This window comes from Pangasianodon hypophthalmus, chromosome 1 (genome assembly GCF_027358585.1).
Source record: "Pangasianodon hypophthalmus isolate fPanHyp1 chromosome 1, fPanHyp1.pri, whole genome shotgun sequence".
In the NCBI taxonomy this organism is placed as follows: Eukaryota; Metazoa; Chordata; class Actinopteri; order Siluriformes; family Pangasiidae; genus Pangasianodon; species Pangasianodon hypophthalmus.
Window position 1 is genome coordinate 3,726,225 of NC_069710.1, and position 20,800 is coordinate 3,747,024.

Sequence of the window (20,800 nt, forward strand, 5' to 3'; positions counted from 1 at the left end):
AGACATAACTAAAAACAATCAAACAGCAAGAAAAGACAAAAGAAGCAAATGAAGCAGTCTAAACTGATACATCAAGGCCTGATTTGAAGAGTAGAGGAGCATGTGTGTTTACTATGTCCAATGCAGTACATGATTGAGCTGCCACACTTCATCATGAGCCTCCTCAATCACCACCACTGTTATCAGTGATATCATACGCCCTTCTCTATCTGGCCTGATCCTGCCAGGAAAGAATCGAGAAATTAATCTGATCACTGTTGTGGAAACGCCAGCTTTCTGCCTCATTTTTGGCAGATTCTGCTGCTCACACTGGGTGCCTGAAGAGTATCTTTCATAATACTGTGCTGGTGCTGATCAACTGTTCTCAGATTTTAACATACTTTAAAAGATAAGTTAGCACAGTTACAGTGTGATATATATTATTGTGCTGTAGAAAAATCAACTCAAATGTACCACAATGCACAACAACACACAAACCTTCTATATTCGCTCATCTATATCTAAATGTAACAGCAATATAATTAATAGGAAGTTAAAAAATTCTTTATTTGTTTCGCCTTCTCTCTGATTATCCCTTTAACCTGAGAGGATGGGTCAGCAGGTTCAGATTTCCATTCCTCACTGTTGTGCGGAATACACAACCGTGTACATACCTTCCTCATTAGTTTCACTGTAATTAGTGATTAATTTACAGCAGTTACTTTAATAGACGTTAGTAAGAGACATTAAGGGGTTAGTATTTGCATCTTTAATCCATGTTTACCTGGAAATTTGTTTCTTATAAAGGATTTGACAAGTAAAAACATTATTATCTTTTAATATCTTATTATTTGTTATGTGATCAATATATTAAATCTGTGCAGTGCAGTTATAACACGAACAAAACCTTACACTTGACACAAAGCTGTAAGCTATGATTATTCAGTGTATTTTAAACGCTCGCATGTCCTCTATGAGCTGATTAGCATTGAAGTTTAAAGTTAATACAAAATATGATGATATGGTGTGATCAAATTCTTGATTTGCAAATTATTTATGTGCAGTCCAGTTCAAAATAATGGTTAAATAATTGCTAAATGTTAATATGAGCATTCAAATCCATATCTGCAAAGCAAAGGCATGATAAATGATCTGGTGTGGATATGCAACAAAGCAGTATGGAAATTCCTGCAGTTGCTGAATTAGCATGTTGCCCTGAAGCATCTAAAGAAAGGTTTGACAAAGATGTAGTATGAAGCATTGACAAATAGCCATAATTGAAAACAAACAGCAAAAGCATGATTCAGAACCATCTTCAAAATGGTACACATATCTGTCATTAAATGTAAGAAATGTTCTGCCCTCAACCAGTCTGCTTTTCTCGTCGCCTTTTCTTCACTGTGTTATCCACTTAGGCTTATTGACAACTCCAGTTGATCAAATTTGAAATATGGCCAGTGGACAGGATAGGAAGTCTTCCGATGAATCGGTCGCTGCTAATCTGAGCAGCCGCAGGTGGCCAGGAAGTGCCTTGACATCTGGTAATCCCCATGACAACATCATCGAAAAACAGTTTCTATGTGTTTCATTCTGTGGTAGACGATATTTATGCTGTAATTTCAGTAGTCTTTAAGGTTAAAATTTCTTTGCAGGGTTCAAAATGTTCAGAATGCTGAAAAGTCTCAGCAAGTCCCAGGTGAAGTCCTACACTTTCATTGTGCTGTTCAGGAGAGTCAAATACAGATTGGTTAGCTGCATCTGAGGAAGCAAGTAATAAGCCATACTTCAACATGACTCTGTGGTTATTAGATTTGCTGGAAATGAGTGATTGACTTATATTCAAGACATGCTCCTTTTCCCATAATAGAAATGCTAATTCCATAGCAATACCCCTTTTTTCCAGGTGATATTAGTCTCTGTTTCCCTGAGCCTGCATAAATGTTTTGATGATAGCCTTTATGCCATATTTTGGACTTGTTGGTATGGGGCAGAGTTATAGCAGGGGGTTAAGGAAGAATATAATGTGTAAAAAGGAAATAAAAACAGGTGGATAAAGACTGGTGTTGTGCCCAGTAAAGCAATTGGGGTTTACTAAATGTCACATTTTTCCCATAATTACCATTTTCATCAATGTCAGACTTTTTTTCTATTAAAATCGGTGCCTTTGGGTGTAAATGAATGATGCCATAATTAGCATGTAACTTTACATTATGTTCATTCTGCATGCATGCACTCATCACTTAGTTATGCTTATGCTTGTCTCATTACAGAAAGGGCAGAGGTTGGACGTTAGGATGGTATACAAGTCCTGTTGGCTAAATGACTTAATCAACATTCTACATGCTCACGCTATTAACTAACAAGTTAGTGGAGTAACACGCCAAGATCCTGCACAATAACGTATACAGTATAAGCTTTTGTCTTTTTCCTCTATACTAATATGTGTATTGTGACCAAGACTCAATAGTTTCTCATGATCCCACTAAATACATGCCTCAAACTGGCAAATGAATTCAGAAGTCAAATGTTTTTGTGCAATTGCAATTCCAGTGCCAGCTCAATTATGTAAAAAGGGAAAATGAATGAAGCAGATAAACAAGAACCTTGTTTGACCATGTAATAGAAATCTACTGACATATGCAGGCGGGGCTTTAAATAAATCATACTGTACTATCCCATATCATCCAACAATATTTAATAACACAGATTAAACATTAAGAATCTGTTTAGTTTTAATGCCCCATCATATTTTTCCATGTATTTTCATTTATTTATTCTTAAACATGAAGGTTCAATCTTAAGATTAAAACAATTTAGAATTTTCTGTTTATAATCAGTTATGATTACACTGAGTGAACATTTCTGATGAAATACGAAAGATGAACAGAGAAAGGCAACCACACTCATGTGAGCTGTGCTATCCACTGGAGATGGACACAGACCATCTACTTAGCTCTGATACAGAATGTGCAAACACATTTCTCTTTGCTAACCCATTTCCCCAAAACTCCAATGACAAATAATTATTCTTGCTGACAACCTGCCATCATTCCTGATTTCCTGTGGACTTTACCGGCATATTTCAATTCTGTTTGGATTACGCAGCAGAGAAGATGAGGTCCAAATCAATTTTCCAAATGAAAACACAGGGCCCTGTTTCCTAACTCCCCACCAAAGAATTATTCCCATCCATCTGTTTAGACAAGGTTGTCCAGTTTTGCCTGCAAAGATGACTAAAAGAAAACAAATCCCTTGCTGCAAAGCATGGCAATAAAAACCTAATGCTGATTCTGGGCAAGGATAACACAATTTCTTAAAATTAAATTGAGAAAATGAATCAAATATGTCTATTTCAGTACACTTAACAATACACATCACTTCAGTCAAGTGTAGCTCAACATTTTGTGTAAAGCAGCAGCATAATATTGCTGATTATATGATCTGTCATTTTGCTTTATAATGGCTCTTTTCTATTCCCTGGCTTGTGTGGACTACTAAAAAAAAGCAGTGGTAATGCTGACTTGTAAATACAACAGCTTATAGAAGGAGAAGCAGGAGCACACCAAAAGGAATTGCTATAGAGTGCCCTCCAGTGGAAAAATAATGTGGAGCACCAGCAAAAAAAGAATAGTTTCACATGATTATTATGATATTGCATCAATTTCCACATCATAATTATTTCTGTGATATCAAATCATTGGATCATGACAAATTATACCTAATGAGTTCCAATGGGAAAAGGTTGTTTAATTTCAGTACTGAATTTGCACACCAAAGAAAGGCCTCAAAACAGATTCCAGCTTTTATGCTGTAAAATAAAGCAAAATTGCAAGAGGAACTTTATAAGTACTATTCCGCCGATGACTCAAAAGAGAACGTGCAAAGAATGCCCCAGTGATCACTGGTGAAACGACCACATGTCAGTCTCTTCAGGCCCACCAGTTTCATGGTGTCTGGCCGTAGCTGAGCGCCCTCTCTAGCTGCTCGCATGTAAACGCGGTCGAAACGGAGTCGTGCAGGGAAAGGGAGCCCTTTGTTATTATTATTGACAGTGTCCCAGGTGTACTTGCAGTCCTCGGGCTCTCCGAGCATCTCCCATACATCTGTAATACCATCAGGGAGACCTCCTAACTTCTTCACCTAATACATAATACAAGCAAGTCAACACATTCCACATTCCAGGTTCAGAGACATCAAGTTAAAAACATTACAAACATGAGGTTAGACATCATGCTATTGTTCTGAAGAAACTGCTGCAGTCTAAAAAGTAGACAACCTGACACAGCTGCGTGCACATGCAAACACACACACACACACACACCTCCCAGTCTCTCATGTTGGTATCTCCGCCAAATATGACCGTCTGGCTGTCTGGTGCCTCCCTCATCCTCTTCCAGACTCTGCGCAGCTGGTTCAGGCGCTCCTGTGAGCTGGCCTTTAAGCTCTCCAAGTGAGAGGTCATAAAACAAAACTGATGGCCTGAGAAGTTTACCTGGGTATAAACACACACACACACACAGATAAGGGCCACTTTGGGAACACAGCAGAGGTAAATAACTGTTCCACCTGCACCACTTTCTATAAATATAATTTTTTACTTTTGACAGGGAGTGTTCTGTTGCAAGCTAAATTACAGCTTTATTTCAGAGAAATCAGTAATAGCACTACAGATAAACCAATAAAGTACAGAATGACATTTGCCAAATGTCAAAGCCCTACTGTACATTTTGTTTGAATATACAGAGTAATTACACCCCAAAACATTTGCTGTTAAAAAAAGAAATTAATTGCTTTGTACAAATAAATCATGTCAGTCTTGATGAAAAGTATACAATCTGTCTAAACTGTTAATATAATAGAATAACGTGTAGTTTCTCCTCTGTAGTAGCCCTCTGGTTCAACTATGCTATCATGATGTGCCATGGCTCCTAATTACTGAAATGCAAATCAGTGAAGCAATGGTATGATATTGCAACACATGTTTTCCCTTGGCAACAAGTTTGTACAACAACCACAAGCACACCTGTGGGTGTACATAACAATATGTATAGCTATAGTGCTATTGACGTATCCTTGATGACTAAATATTCTTGTCCCAACATATCCCAAAGTATTATTACTCACAGTTGTGCAAACTTGTTGCCAAGGGAAAGTGTCTTGTTGCAGAGAAATCTCCAAGCTTTGCCAGAGCTTTCATATGTACACAATGGATAATGTTATTCATCTGTCAGTAATACACCATGGTATGAAAATGGATAAACAATATTCTCTTCCTATCTGTTCATAAAATCATTATTGCATATGTTGGCACATTTATAGGTAATAAATCATTCGTCATCCAAAAACACCCTCCACTGCCCAACACTCTAACAGCTTATATAGTGCAGCGTGAGGAAGTTCACCAGAGGACTGTAACATTGCTTTACTGATTTGCAGAATGTGACATGCCTCAGTACTTATGTGCCATTACACATCATCTTTGAATATAGAAGAGTTGACAAGAGGGTCACCATTGAGGCGGAACTACAAATTATGTTAAAATTGCATTATTCTAACAGTTTGGCAGGGTGTATTATAATTTTCAGCAAGACTAATGTGATTTATCCTTACAAAGCATTTAATTTCATTTTTTAAACTAAAAATATTTTAGGGTGTAATTACTCTTTAAGGACTTATTAATTACCGAGCTCTTGGATCATTCTCCTAACTGCAATAATTCATAGAAGTTACTGAATAATATGCTTTAAAACAGATAATTTTATAGTATGCAGAGACTGTAAGGGGTAACACCTATAGTTACAAGACTTGTGTCAACTGTAAGACAAACACTGTTCGAGGGTTTTTTTCTGTTAATTCTGGATACAGTTCTCACATACCTATGTCGCACCAATGCAATGAAACACCCTTTTAAAAAATGTCTCCTATCATATCTTAAGACATTGTGTTTCAAACCCTCTAATGAGTACAACCTTATCAAATGGCTCAAGATAATACAGGTGAAACTGATATGCAGCATGTAAAAGAAAACATATTGTATACGTTGGCCAGTAAAAATAGCACAAGTGGAAGCTCACCTCAGCCATTAACAGATTCCTTCCCATTTCTGTAGTGGGATAATTCACAGTGTTGCTCTGAACTAATTCAGTTCTGCACCTTCTAAGCAGTATTCCAGTAAAATAGCCATCATCACTGCCTAGAATGAAAATGTCATCAAAATGACTTGTATATCGCATAGACATTTCATAAATGCAAAAACAGAGTCTCACCTTGCAAAAACTCATAATCTGTCATAATCTCTTTTAAAATCTTCAGGTAAGGTGGGACAAGCTCTTGCAGTAGGACCACATCTGCACGGTACCTTGAAAAGATGAAAAAGTCTAAAATTTATATGACCGTTTTCTGAAAAAATAAAATAAAATCAGTGGATGACACTGATGTGAGTGCATTTATCTGAATTCACATGAGAATGAACAAAGTAGTCATTTAAGTACTTGAGACAAATATACAGAGAAAACAATACTCACTTTCCTAAATGCAACAACAAGCTCGGGACCCTTTCTCTGTCATCTTCAGGATCCAGGCCGTCTATGTTCCAGGTGAGCACAGTGAGCTGCTCCGGGTTTCTGCTCTGATCAGGAGCACAGTCCTGGCCTTCACCTACCTGGCCTTCATACAGCTGTTTATATGAAAGCCTGCCAGTCTTCGTCTGGGTTGATTTTGATTCGGTAGGCTGTGTGTGGATGCGCTCGAGTGAAAGAGTTTGAGTAGCCTGGTCCTGGGACGTGTTTTCAGGAGTCTCTGTCTGGGTCGACTGTTCACAGGAGGTTTGAGTCAGCATGTGCTGGGGTTTTAAGCACTGTTTTTCTTTGCCAGATGGCTGATGAGAAGTGTTTTGTTGTGTAATGATTTGGTCAGAAGATGCCTGTTGTGCACGTTGCTTATTTCTCACACGTTTTTTCTTCTTGACAGCTTTTCCTTGAGTTTGGCCAGCTTCAGGAGGTTTATTGCTTTCTTTGTCACCCCCTGCTGGAATGTCTGTGGATGCAAGACTGTAAAGAAATATAAGCAATAAGAAGTGTGTATTTGTCAATGTAAATTCTAGTATTCTCTTAAAATAAAAACTCAAACCTAACTCCTCACTTATAATTGTGCATTACAGAGTTTTTATCAAATCTCTAAATACAACCATCCAGTGACAGAAGCAACCATATTTCAAAAACTCATAACTATAGGACTTGTTCATATGTAAAACAGTGCAACCAAATCCATACTGTACAGAGAGAACTAAAACAAAAAAATTTCAAAATTAATTTTGTCCTTACCTTTGTTCATGGTTTTGCTTGTCCTCCATTCTCAGATATATAGATGCTTGAAGACTTTACTAAAGTGAAGGTTCAAATGTCCCTGGGTATGAGAAAAACTACACAAATAAAAGTCTAATAAACATGTAATATGAGTATAAATGTATACTAAAATAACACATTGTCAGGGCAGCTGGTATAAATGGGCTATCATGGCTAATGGCACATTTATGATATTTAATAAAAGTATTTAAAAGTATTACAACAACAACAACAACAACAAAAGCAACAACTTCTCCCTTATGGTTTCTGTTTCCTCAAATGAATCTAAGCTTGGAATTTGGACACACCCACCCAAAGGCATATTATAAAGTTATAATCCTCTAAAAACCAAGAATATATTCTACTTGAATACATTTTGGGCAACAGCTCTGCTAGGATAGAAAACCCCAAGGTTAGATAATTCATTGTTGAATTAACATCTGTAATGAACTATTCTGTAAGAGTGTTGAATTAACACCTATTGTGTACATACCTACTGAAATGTACAGTGTTCATCTGGACTTACATAACAGCACTTTAAGTGGTGGTTTGAAAATCTACACAGTACAGATACATTTAATAACAGTACACAACTATAGCAAAGAACAACTACTGCTCTGAGCAGTGACGTCACAAAAATTAGTAGGAGCTAGAAGTTAAACCACTAAGAGTTTATTTACTATTTTGCCCAAATTATTCTGTTCATTTTAGGAAGAAGTAAGCTGCCTTACCTGATCTCTCACACTGTGTGTGCGTGTGTGTGTTTATCTTTCGATTTCCTGAAGCTAGGCTTGTCGGGCTGGATTTCTTGGTTTCGTTTGCAGTTTTCTGCAGCACCACACTTGCGCCAGCAGAGGGCGCCACAGTGCACACGCTCACAGCAGGGTACAAGCGAGCAGTGTTGTATTGCTGAGAGCAGGGATTCTCCAGCTTTTTGCACCCAGGGACCCTCTTTAAAATTCATGGAAAATCCAGTTATTCAATGTATACAATAATATTTTGGCCATTTACTGGAGCCATAGAACTTCCTGAATTTTTCACCTATAGCACACATTAGGGCCAATAAATAATTTATAATCTTGTTTTTTTTTTTTTTTTTTTTTTAATTAAGGAGGTTTGGGTGAAACCCATTCAAGCTAAACTGTCACGCTGGTCAAACTGGAGTTGTGATTTCTATATAAAAAAATATAATCAAATAAATAATAATAACAAACAACAACAACAGCAATAATAATAATAATAATAATAATAATAATAATAATAATAATAATTTCATGTATTATAATATATTCATAAGTGTATTATTGTTGTTCTTGTTGTCATATAATATACTGTTGTTCTTATTTATATAATATATTTAATATAAAATATATTTAAGTATATTTTAATATTATATAATTAGCTATATATAAAATTACTATACAGCAAGCTCAGGTGATGTTTATGTCAGAGTATGATTTTTTTTCCCTCCATTTCCACTTGCTGTAGTAACGAGCTTATCAGTAAGAGTACTGTAATTATTCTTGACATTTATTTCATTCTTGACGAGGAGATTAGTGAAGAGAAGGAGTCTTGTATTAGTTTAATTGATACAAGATTTAATGTTTTATTAATTTAGACCAGTCTAATAATAATAATAATAATAATAATAATAATAATAATACATATTAGCAGTCATAAATATTAGTAATACTACTACTACTACTACTACTACTAATAATAATAATAATAATAATAATACATATTAGTAATCACAAATATTAGTAATACTACTACTACTACTACTAATAATAATAATAATGATGATGATGATGATAATAACAGTTACAATAACAGGAGGAAAAGGCGTAAAGACACATGAGACGCATCACAGTGCTCTCTCTATCTCATGTTTCCATGATGTGTCCCTCCTCCCTTCATCACCACTCCCTCCATCCGCACTGCTCTCATCCCTGCCTCCATATCACACACACACACACACGCACATACTCGCACGCACACACACACACACACACTCGCACGCACACACACACACACACTCGCGCGCACACGCTTTGGGCTCGGCGCATCTTCATCTGCGCAGTCCTGCCATGTCGCTTTATCCTCATCCTCTCTGCACACTGGACATGATGGTAAGCCACTAAGGGATGTTGGGAGATGATGTCGGGTTGTAGCGGTCTACCGCCTGTGAACTGTCAGATCCTGATCTCGGTACAGCCAACGCTGTTGATATCTGGTTTATTATATCACCTCAGTTTATTTCTAATCCCAGTTTAGTTAGCAGTCTCTTGATTGGGTGTAGGAGCTCTTGTAAAGGATGCCAGCAAGGACAGATGGTCGCTTCTGTTATAAAAAGGTTTATTATAAGCAAGCATAATTAGGCTGGTATTCTTGTTTATTTTTCCCATAATAATGGAAACAACAAATGGTGCGGCTGTGTTGCTTACTTACAACAACAGCAACCTCATGTAACCCTCAGTGCAGAGCTAATCTGGCTGGTTGCTATAGCATACAAGGAAATGAAGGGAGAAAATGATAGGTGAAAGATTTTTATCCTAACTATCCTCCTTGTAGGATCATCGGGTGGGGCATTGTTTATATAACCCTTAACAGCTGGTTATTTGCGGGTTTGTTTTGTGAGTGTTTTGTGTATTTAAAGACAGACTTCATATCTAGCAAAAACTCACAAAACAACAATTATCCAATGAGTTTGCAGGTCAGGATGACAGAAAGATGGCAAACACATATTTGCCAAGATGGCAGGTGGCTAGGCCACAGTAGCAAAGGCTCAGGGTATTAGTTTTGTAAGCTTTGCAAGAAAAAACTCACTTCACTGAACAATCTAAACAACGAATTAGCTAGCCATTGACTCAAACTCTTTATTAAACCTGGTGTGTGTTTGAAAAAATCTGCCTCTCCTGCCCTCTGGAGATCTGAGATGTTTCTGATGTTCATAGTGAGCTGTTTTAAATGAGTCTGCTTCTTTCTGACATTTTAAAGAAATCAGAACATTGAACTGATGATCAACAGGACCAAACTCTCTGCGGAAACTGCATCGGCATAATGAACTTTGCACCCCTTCTTCCACTTTACCTGATCCTGCACAACATAAGAGGTAAGAATATTGTATTTCGCATTTACACTGTAGCTCCAGCAGCTGTGACGAGCCGGAACACTAATCAAAAATTTCTTCTTGTAATTTCTTTTGCTATTTAAATACAGTGGAAGGTGTTGACTCTGACATTTACACTGAGAAAACACTCACTCATTTCAGTGCTTATATCTTTAGACGGGCGTGTTAGTGTTTCTCATCTCATTACTTTTTTGGTGGTTACCTTTGGTGGAAAATGAAATGGAGCTGCATTTAGGGATTCTTTTGTTAGGAAATGCTCAGTTAAATGTGTTTTCAGTAATTCATGGCAGTTTGTTAAATTGATGTAGCCATCTGGTAAGAGTTATGAGTCACCTGGGCAAGTGTTACATAATCACCACTCACCCTACAGTTAGCATTGCCTTTACATTTATAATTCTGTGGATTGGATTATGTTTCTCATCTTCCTCTGTTTTCAACTTTTTTTCCTGTCCTAGTTGCTGGTAGTATGTTTATGAAATATGGTAAGATTTAGTTGCTGAAGACTGAACAGTTGGGTGCTTAAATGTCGTTTAGTGCAGGACTAAGAATATACAGCAACCTGTAAAGCGACTCTTGTAAATGGCCATTTCTTGTGCTGTAGATGTGTTAACAGGGCAGTGCTGGCAGGGGCCAACGTATTCTGAGACGGTAGTGTCTCCCGAGCTGAGGAGCAGCAGCATCCTGAGGGTTCCTGAGGTGTTGACTCTGGCCCAGTGTGTAGGTGCCTGCTGTGATCTTCCAGGCTGCGACCTGGCCTGGTTCTTTGAGAGACGCTGCTACATCCTCAGCTGCCAGCAAAAACAAAACTGTCAGCCCAAAAAGAGGCCCGGGACAGACTCACGGTTGGCCTTTCTACAGCACCGACGCCCACAGACCCTGGTCCTGCAGTCCCTGGTACGGGGCGAGCCTTATGCCAGTCACTGGCGTCCATTGCCCAGACACAGGGGCCCAGAGAACCCTCTGAAGGACCTGGCTTTGCTGGAGGACATTCAAGATTTGGACGACAACAACAATGCACTACAGTATGATGAGAGTTACAGGACTGTGGAGGATGACATCAGTGAAGAGAGGACTGACTCAAAGATGGAACAGGAGAAGACTCAAAGACTACTCGACTGGCCTCTTGAGGAAAGAGATGGATTTAATTTCTCAGAGACAGAGGGAGGCAAAATAAAACTTTCTCTAATGGAGAGCACTGAGGACAGCCAGGTCACTCCCAGCTCCTCTCTAGCAGTGACAGATGGAACCAGACCACCTCCCAGTCTAGCAGAACCTTCATGGATTCCTTCAGCATTCAGTTTGCCCAATGTAAAGGTATGTGTTACAGAACAATTTATAAATAAACACTAACAAACTCTTATTGGCTACTGAATGTGAATTGGGCAGTTGATTATCATTACCAACAGAACATCATATTCTCTAATTAATAGAATATCTGACCTAATGTACCATACACAACAAAAGTATTGTCATTGTAGCCATTAAAAATCTCTTTATCCTTGGTTACTCATGTTGCTGGTTATTTCTACCAATAAAATATCAACATAAACAACTAATTGTATGTCATTTGGAAAATGACACTGTGCTGAGCCACTGGCTCATAAGTAGATTGAGATGAGCTGATTTGATTAGATATAATGTAATCACATCTGTTGATAATTCTATCCCAAGCTTAGGCATGGCAGGTTGGCAGCGCTAGGATTCAAACTCACACCCTTCTCATTGATATCTCAGAGCCTTAAACACTGAGACACTGCTGCAACTTTTTTTACATGAAAAAAATTTAATAATAATAATAATAATAATAATAATAATAATAATAATAATAATAAAATCAGTAAGATTTTCACCACTCAAACTGATAAACATTAATATGAAATCTAACATGTTCTTGCATATTTTTATAGAGAACTGTATGGCTTTGAGCCAAAGAGAGGTACACTACTTAAATTTGGTTGTACCAAAAAGGGGATGTAGAGTTCAAGAAAGACAGTTGGATCTGGACTTGGAGAGTTGGATTTGGACTTCCCTAAACAACCATTATAGGTCTTTGTTAATGTACTGACTCAGTCAAGCTGGCTTTTTGCTGTCTAATATGATGTTAGTAGAAAGAAGGAAAGCAGGATGTCAGTAGGAAAGAAGAGTACCGCACTTAGGGTTGATTAATTAAATAACCACACTCTGTTTAATATCACTTATCGGAAGTCATTTGGTCATGTGTGGCTGAAACTGACAGTTTCATTACATCTTTTTCAGGATGAGGAAGATCAGTTTAACATCTCTTTCACGGGCTTGGACCCAACAGCCATGCCACAGGTGATAAGTGCAGATCTGTCCAAACTGAGCCCAGTTAGCAGCTCTCTCCCATCTCCACCTGACATGGGATCCACAACCCCCAGCTCCTCTTCACTTCCAGGTACGCTAGTACAGCAAAGATAGTTTTCTTTTTCACACATACAATATATTCACCTCCTCATGAACATGTCCAACCACGCATCAACAATACTCAGTCTTCTCTGTGCTTCCGTGGCTAGTGTTGAGCTTACGTTCAGACATACAGTAGAAAGTAAAAAAGTAATAGTAATATAAAGTAATAACAATACTAACTGAAAATGTTCTCTTGCAAACAAGGAACATATTGGAGTTTACTTTATTTTGTTCATCCTTGTTTTCTCCCCTATTTACATTAGTATTAGTTAGTTAGTAGTATTATTCATTACATTTGTTACAGGCTATACTGGATATATGGCTCACCCATCAAACAAATCTCTTTTTAGGGGGTGGGATTTTTTTTTTTAACCCCATTTTCTTACAACTTGGCAATTTGCCAATTCCCACCTTCTAGCTAGCTCTCTCCCCTGTGACAGGACAGCCATAAATGCCAGAATGTGCTTCTGCTAAGACACATGAAGCCAGCAACCATATCTTTTTTGAACTGCTGCTCATGCAACATCACGAGGCAGCTAAACACACTCAGAAGAACTGCCCTCTTCCTCATGGGCTCAAATACCTCCACAGGCTATTGTCATTTTGATGGAGGAGAAAGGAGAGAGAGTAATGCCATCCCTTCCACCCAGAGAGCACAGCCATGAGCACAGACATGGATGGCTGTAGCCTTGTCAGGATTCCTATGGAAGAGATGTTAGGCTAACTGGGTCATTTTGTAGAAATGTATAGTTTGTCCTGATGTCTGGTGCATTGCTCTTACTATTGTTTTGGATATAAAACAGTTTTGGTCTGCCATCTATAGTATGTAAGGATTAACTATAAATAAAAGACTATTTCTTGCATGTTCATAATAATAATACATAATACCCATAGCCATCATACATATGTGGTTATATATGTTTTATCAATAACATCAATACTTTATCTTTCAGCAGAAGCCCTGATTGTGTCTATTGGAGACGTTGATGATATAACACTGCCTGAGAATGCTGTAGAACTCACTGCCTCAGTCGATTCACAGACTGAAACTGGTATACTGATATTTGTATTTTGTCCAAGCAGGAATCAGAGATAAACTGCTGTGTTTGAGGACACAGTGTGTTTTATTGAAAACATGAAACACGTGTTCTTGTGTTTACTCTTAGAGAACCCTTATACGTATGAATGGAGTTTTGTTAGTGCGCCAATTGGACATCCAGGAGTGATGGAAGGAAAACACAAGAGGACAGTAAAAGTCTCTGAGGTAAGACTTCATACTAGAGATCCAGGATTTGGTACTGGATGCTTATGCTTGCATTTTAACACATTAAATGGCACTCTGGCTTTCACTGTTGTACTTTAATACATTTCCTGCATGTTGTAGCTGTCTGCAGGTGTGTATGTTGTCAAAGTAAGTGTGACAGGAAAGCAGGCCTATGGGGAAAGTGCTGTAAACTTCACAGTGCATCCTGGTAAACACCTCCCTGTCTTGATTTTATTTTATCATGCATTTAATATCATTTGAGCATCTGTCATTTGCAGTTCAAGACTGCTGAATTTCTTTTGTTCTACAGAGGTTAGACTGAATATGCCACCTAAATCAGTTGCTCTGCCCAAACACCAGGATGTATCTCCATCTGTTGATACCATCATCTTCATTAATGGCAGCCGTAAGTTCTTCTCTCTTTATTTAATCCACTGATAAATACCAAGAAACAAAGATGTTTTGTCTTAAATCAGTTTAAGTATCTCATTAGTCAGAAAAAATGTTTGATATAGGTTCAGTAATCAGTGATTTGATAAGGTTTTATTCTTCTGTCTCTTGTCAGAGAGTTCCGATGATTCAGGTATAGTCAGTTACCTGTGGGAACAGGTGGATGGACCATTGTGGAACAGTGATGGTCCTATGAACACACCAGTACTCACACTGCAGAACATCTCCCCTGGAGACTACACATTCAGGTGCAAGGTTCACGTTCTTATAAGCATCCATCCACACCAAGGGTGCATTTGTGAACTCTCTCTCTATTAGATGACTCTGGGCACTCTACAGAATAATATGCTGCATTAAAAAAAAAAAAAAAAAAAAGGTTCTCACATTTCTGAAACGGAAGAGCATGCTGTGTCTCCCTGAGTCTGAATTTATGTATTTACATCACATTTTGTATTCCAACACGAGCAGGAAATGATCTTCTCAGGTTGTTCGCTATTTGGTCAGACCAATTTCTAGTCCCTCATTAGTATCTGAAAGCTATAAACAGTGACTCTCTCTCTGGTAAATGATTCTGCCAGGCTTCAGTTGTACTGCCCTGATTAGCTTACAGGCCCCTGGTGCCCTGTCCTGATATTTATGTTGTCCTGGTTCAGGCTGATGGTGGTGGATTCTGAGGGTCTAAGTGACTCCACCACTGCCACAGTGAGAGTCAGCAGTCCTAAAGACAAGCCTCCAGTAGCTATAGCAGGCACTGACCAGGTCATCAGGCTTCCTCTGAACCACCTGACTTTGTGGGCCAATCAGAGCACAGATGATCATGCCATCAGCAGCTTTCTGTGGAGCCTTCATCCCAGCAGCCCAACCAAATCAGCAACGATACAGGTGAAAAATCATAAGTTTAACATGTGTATAGCACCTTCCCTGTTTAAAAACACAGTTATTGATTTACTTAAGTCTAACAATAATACAAGGAAAACCGAATTGAGATCTGTGGTCTGGTACCTAGTAGCAAACATCTAAACAATGCAATATAATAAAAAAGCAATTGTGTACGCAAAATCAAAAGAGATTGTGGCAGGTGGACATTGTAGATGCACATGTTTAACTCTTTCCGGGTTTGTCTCAGGGTGTCAGATCTCCAGCTCTGCAGCTCTCTGACCTCCAGGAGGGTCAGTACACTTTCCAGCTCACTGTCACTGACTCCAGTGGTCAACAGGATTCAGACACAGTCTCAGTCACTGTGCTTGCTGGTAAATACTGCCGTCTGTTTAAGTTTACGACTTATCAATAGATATTAATAATTTAACATTAGAACAGCACACAGTCCAGATCTGTATTGGTTCTCAGACAATAGAGCTCCTGTAGCTGTGGCAGGCCCTGACAGAGAACTGATTCTTCCGGTGAGCAGCATCACGCTGAATGGCAGTGACAGCACTGATGACCAAGCCATCACCAGCTACCAGTGGGAAATCCTTAGGTACAGCCATACAGGGATCCATTATGATAATTCATTCTGCCATTTTTCATTCTGCCATTTTTGTGCACAGTACGTGTTTACATATGTACAGATGCTAAAATAGAGGACTATAACAATGAAGTTAATGTCTAATTTAATTTATTATAAGGTAATAGAAATTAGTGCCTTGTGTTAGGAGCATCTATGTGCTCCGATCTGAATGAAATATGCAACACCTTCGTGAGCGATTCACATATCATTTAGATTTATATTTTATGCATTTATCAATTTATTAAGATTTATTTATTAGATAAAAAAAGGAATAGTCTTGAATAATAATACAGTTTTATGTTTGAAGTGGTCCTCCTGGATCAGAGATAAAGGATGCCAGCACAGCAGTTGCACTGGTGTCAGGCCTGCGAGCTGGGAGTTACAGGTTTAAGCTGACAGTGCAGGATGAGCAGGGAGCATCTGACAGTGCTGTTCTCACAGTTACAGTCAAAGAAGGTGAGAGGAGTTCTGTGGATGTGCACACTTATATTCATATACAGTATCCTCTATCATATCACTAGGGTTGTTGTAAACCACTAGTGGTTTATTCTAAGGGCAAGTGTTTTTATAATGTGCTTTTGTAATGTGCGTGTTTCCTTTAAAAGCCTTTAAATGCATCTTGGTTTGATTGACTTGGTCAGATATTTATAAATGACCTATTTGATTTATTACTATTTGTATATTTTTGTCATTGTATTACTATTTCTCTTAGATTATTCATCACATATATACAAATAATTAATAGGTAATTTCATTCTTTACTTGTTTACGCTACATATACCTAACAGTATGTGTGCCCCACAGCTGAAAGCCTGCCTCTCATCGCCCATGCAAGTGGTAGCCACACACTTACCTTACCTAATAACTCTCTGGTCCTGAGAGGCTCTGTGTCTAACTGTGGCTCCACAAATGTGTCCTTCCTGTGGGTCAGAGACGAGCAGAGTCCAGCTGCAGGGGTGAGTGGAATTCTGATTATCTACCCCATTTAGCACTAACTCCATTCTCTGATGCACCATCTTTCTGTCTGTCTTTGTCATTCTCTGTCTCTTTCTCTCTGCAGGACATTCTGTTTGGTTCAGATCATGAGGCCTCTTTGTACCTGGCCAACCTTGTAGAGGGCACTTACCTGTTCCAGCTGCGAGTCAGTGATGGTCAGGGTCGCTCCAGCACTGCAATGGCCACAGTGGAAGTCCGTCCTGGTAGGGTCATTTTTATCTGCCATGTCTGTAAAGAAACCATTGTTAAGCAGCTCAGCCTGGGCCAGTGTTACTGGTATTGTAAGCTGTTCTTACACTGCTATAAGGCTTAGTATGCTGTCAAAATGGACATTTTTCATGAAATAATATACACTCCCTGGTCACTATACTTGGAACACCTATACACTTGCTTATTCATGCAATTATCCAATCAGCCAATCATCACATGGTCTTATTCCACTCTTTACCTGTCCGGGTTCGGTGAGCTTGTGTCCACCATAGCCTCAGATTCTTGTTCTTGTCTGACAGAAGTGGAACCCCATATGGTCTTCTTCTGTCGTCTCACATCTACGTGCTGTGCGTTCTGTGATGCTTTTCTGCTCACCACCATTGTAAAGAGTGGTTATTTGACTTCCTGTCAGCTTGAACCAGTCTGGCCATTCTCCTCTGACCTCTCTCATCAACAAGAATTCCTACTCACTAGATGTTTTTTGCATCATTCTGAGTAAAATCTAGAGGCTGTTGTGCATGAGAATCCCCAAGAGATTAGTTGTTTCTGAAATACTCAAACAAGTTCATCTGGCAGACAACCGTGCCACAACCATGCCATGGACAAAGTTCCTGAGATCACATTTTTCCCCATTCTGATGTTTGTTGTGAAGATTGACTGAAGCTCTAGACCTGTATCTGCATGATTTTATGCACTGCCTCATAATTGGCTGATTGGATAGTTACATGAATGACCAGGGGGTAGAGGTGTTTGTGTAGTTTTGTATAGTTTTGTTTTTTGTATATACAGTTTGTATAAAGTGTATTTCGATTTGTGCGTAGATGTGCGTGAGCGGGAGGAGGTGGAGATGGAGCTGCAGGTCCCCTTAGCTCAGATCAGTCATCAGCAGAAGGAGTCAGTGGTGAGGCAGCTGGCTGCGCTGCTACATGTGCTGGATGCAGACATCACTATGAAGGGCCTGCATGGCCAGTCTGATATCAGGTACAATGAGCTAACCCTGTTTTATGTGCTCTAAATATTATGTTGTTTTGTACATAGTTACCTCCTGTGACAGACTGTTGTCCTCCATCTTCAGTCCCATATGTACAGAGTATAGTGGTCTGTTTAGTGGAACGTGCATTTTCAACATGAGAGGGTGATCATGTAATGCGCTTGCCGTTTCAGTAGTCAGTGTTAGAACATTGTTGCTTGGCAACTGGAAAATACAGAAATAAGACAAACCTGCCAGAAATTTCAGCATTTCCCTCAAAAATGACTCTAAAGATGTGCTATAATTACACTTGTCATCAACTACAAAGTAAACTCTCATAGAATAAATGAGAAGTCAACATTACATCATAACTCATGAACCTGGGAATACCAAAGGAGTGGGTCACTCATGTCAGAAACAAAGGGAACATGACCACAACACAGCACAACTCTGGGCTGGAGAGTACACTGAACAGTTCCAGCAACAAGTGCTTAGTAAATTTACATTACACAGTACACAAACATAAGCATCTTTCACTAAGCAGTATAAAAGCACCTGAATGTGTGTGTATGCAAACAGCACCGTTTTTAGGTTCTCAGTGCGGGGTTCTGATGGGATGATTCCTGGCCCAAAACTGGCCCGTCTCCTGAGGTATCAGCTTCTGAAGGAAAAAACTGATTATCTGCTCTTCAAAGTCCTCAGAGTGGACACAGTCAGTGAGTGGCACAGAGCAACACATTTCCTCCTGTGTACCTCTTTATCACCCCAATCTAGTCATATCTACACACAGATAGACTTATTTTTCCACTGTCATTTACTGTGGCAAATCTGTGCAGTGTGTTTGCTGCTCTGTTCTGGACATGGTCAGTGTGATCCTGTCACTCGAAGTTGTTCCTGTGATCCTCTGTGGATGGAGAACCCCTTTAGACACTTCCTCGATGATGAGAGCAACTGTGGTGAGAAATCACTGTCATGTTCAGATAAAATTCAAAGACACTTCTAAATAGTAAATAGCAGTTTGACGTTAAAATATAAAAGTTCTGTTGAGTAATATAAATGATTCACAGTACGTAGGTATGGATTCAAATGTTTTTGGCCTGATTCTTCTCCAGATTGGAGTGTGCTGTATGTCACAGTCTGCTGCGTGGTGGTGATCATTTTTCTGGTGTCTTCAAGCTGGGCCTGGTGTAAAAGGTAATCCCGATCTCATTCCTCCCTTTTCTAACCTTTTTATCACATCAGTAAATGTTTTGAACAGAAAATGTAGGTTAATGAATGAGGAAGATTTTTTTGTTCAATCACAGATGTTCTTTTGTTTAAGTAAGTCATATCTGTTGTTGTTTTGGCATGCCCAGGAGCAGACGTACAAAAGTAAGAAAGAAAACCAAGTACACAATACTGGACAATATGGATGAACAGGAGAGAATGGAATTACGGCCAAAATACAGTATGTCACTAAGTTTGGAGTTGGTTATTTAGATTGAAATACAGAAATAGTTGAAAAGAAAATGCATTGGTCTCTTTCAGACATCAAGCACAGGAGCACAGAGCACAACTCCAGCCTAATGATGTCAGAGTCTGAGATTGATAGTGAGCAGGACACTATCTTCAGTTACGAGAGGATGGACAGGGCCAGAAACCGAGCTAACGGTGCCATGATGAATGGAGACACGTACAGCCTGCGGCCCGTGGAAGGATGAGACTTTTCTCTGCTCTGAAGGAAACTGCATTGCACAAGGCTGCTTTAGATTCCGTCTGCGAAATCGTTACAGGTTACAGAGACTGGCTGAATGTTTTCACGGTTTCTAAAGAGCACAGACGTTTGAATGTAAATAGTCTTTGTCATTATGCAAAGCCTATTCTTTGCTGGTTGCAGGCTAATCTTTATTTTACTCTTGCCTAATGTAATAACAGCTAGTGGGAAAACACCAAAAGCAGTAAATTATTTTTTTAGGTATTTGATTACATGGTTTGGCCTAAAAAAGCATCCCTCTGCTGTCACACTTGAACTACTGAACTATTCCTCATGAAATTACCTTATTTGAATATTACATGAACTGTACAGTGATCTTACATTTGATGGTTTTAAAGCAAAACAAGAACCCAAGTGGCTCATGTCATACACACTGAATTCTGTTTGTGAGGAAATTTCACTTTAAAATTGAATGTAATGGTAACTGGTTGGTGGCGATGGGTCCCATCACTGTATGTGTCTGCTGCAGTTCTTAATGATGTTGGATATGAATCCAGATTCAGATTTGATCAGTCAATAGAGAGATTTAGCTCTTTTGTTTAAGACTGATGATTTTGAAATAAAGTGTACTTGTTGTTGTTTACCAACAGGTGTGAAGGTTTTCTGTCTCAGGTCATTGTGTTGTAATCAAATAGTTCTGGACCCAGGAGCCAAACACATAGGGGTCCCTGTTTAAAGCCCCATGTTGTATTTTCTATTAATTTGCACTCGGTACATCGTTAGTTCCTAGGCAAGGACTTGGAGGCAAGGTCAAAGTCTCTCAAGAAT

General features: G+C 38.9%; 2 protein-coding genes across 5 annotated transcripts; one reads left to right on the forward strand and one right to left on the reverse strand.

Annotated features, from left to right (window-relative positions):
* Positions 1 to 847: 847 nt before the first annotated feature.
* LOC113526447 (tyrosyl-DNA phosphodiesterase 2) lies at positions 848 to 8,130 on the reverse strand. 2 transcript variants are annotated; one of them, XM_026913483.3, is made up of 7 exons: positions 8,054 to 8,130; positions 7,302 to 7,383; positions 6,504 to 7,028; positions 6,246 to 6,337; positions 6,054 to 6,172; positions 4,301 to 4,471; positions 848 to 4,119 (listed from the first exon to the last, which is right to left on the reverse strand). In XM_026913483.3, the coding sequence occupies exons 2-7, from the start codon at positions 7,328 to 7,330 to the stop codon at positions 3,829 to 3,831; spliced, it is 1,227 nt and encodes a 408-aa protein (XP_026769284.3). In that variant the 5' UTR covers positions 7,331 to 7,383; positions 8,054 to 8,130; the 3' UTR covers positions 848 to 3,828. The 2 variants fall into 2 exon arrangements, with proteins under 2 accessions (XP_026769284.3, XP_026769283.3); XM_026913482.3 differs by lacking the exon at positions 8,054 to 8,130 and having other exon boundaries at positions 7,302 to 8,029.
* A 1,188-nt stretch (positions 8,131 to 9,318) lies between these two features.
* Positions 9,319 to 20,615, forward strand: kiaa0319 (KIAA0319 ortholog). 3 transcript variants are annotated; one of them, XM_026913396.3, is made up of 21 exons: positions 9,319 to 9,454; positions 10,323 to 10,437; positions 11,057 to 11,769; positions 12,712 to 12,871; positions 13,836 to 13,934; positions 14,049 to 14,146; positions 14,267 to 14,354; positions 14,457 to 14,552; positions 14,712 to 14,844; positions 15,250 to 15,478; positions 15,723 to 15,846; positions 15,944 to 16,073; positions 16,411 to 16,559; positions 16,908 to 17,059; positions 17,164 to 17,302; positions 18,131 to 18,290; positions 18,859 to 18,995; positions 19,116 to 19,235; positions 19,392 to 19,473; positions 19,635 to 19,726; positions 19,807 to 20,615. In XM_026913396.3, exons 2-21 carry the CDS (start codon positions 10,386 to 10,388, stop codon positions 19,977 to 19,979), a joined length of 3,126 nt encoding a protein of 1,041 aa, XP_026769197.2. In that variant the 5' UTR covers positions 9,319 to 9,454; positions 10,323 to 10,385; the 3' UTR covers positions 19,980 to 20,615. The 3 variants fall into 3 exon arrangements, with proteins under 3 accessions (XP_026769197.2, XP_053091107.1, XP_053091118.1); XM_053235132.1 differs by having other exon boundaries at positions 18,859 to 19,235; XM_053235143.1 differs by having other exon boundaries at positions 13,839 to 13,934; positions 18,859 to 19,235.
* Positions 20,616 to 20,800: the final 185 nt, after the last annotated feature.

Excerpts from the sequence above, each read along its gene's own strand:
- kiaa0319 (XM_053235132.1), top strand. The coding sequence starts at position 10,386 with ATGAACTTTGCACCCCTTCTTCCACTTTACCTGATCCTGCACAACATA. Across the intron at positions 14,355-14,456 it reads AAACTTCACAGTGCATCCTG|AGGTTAGACTGAATATGCCA; the intron begins GTAAACACCTCC and ends TTTGTTCTACAG. Across the intron at positions 16,074-16,410 it reads TACCAGTGGGAAATCCTTAG|TGGTCCTCCTGGATCAGAGA; the intron begins GTACAGCCATAC and ends TTATGTTTGAAG.
- LOC113526447 (XM_026913483.3), bottom strand. The coding sequence starts at position 7,330 with ATGGAGGACAAGCAAAACCATGAACAAAG. Across the intron at positions 6,173-6,245 it reads AGATTATGAGTTTTTGCAAG|GCAGTGATGATGGCTATTTT; the intron begins GTGAGACTCTGT and ends TTTTCATTCTAG. Across the intron at positions 4,120-4,300 it reads CCAACATGAGAGACTGGGAG|GTGAAGAAGTTAGGAGGTCT; the intron begins GTGTGTGTGTGT and ends ATTATGTATTAG.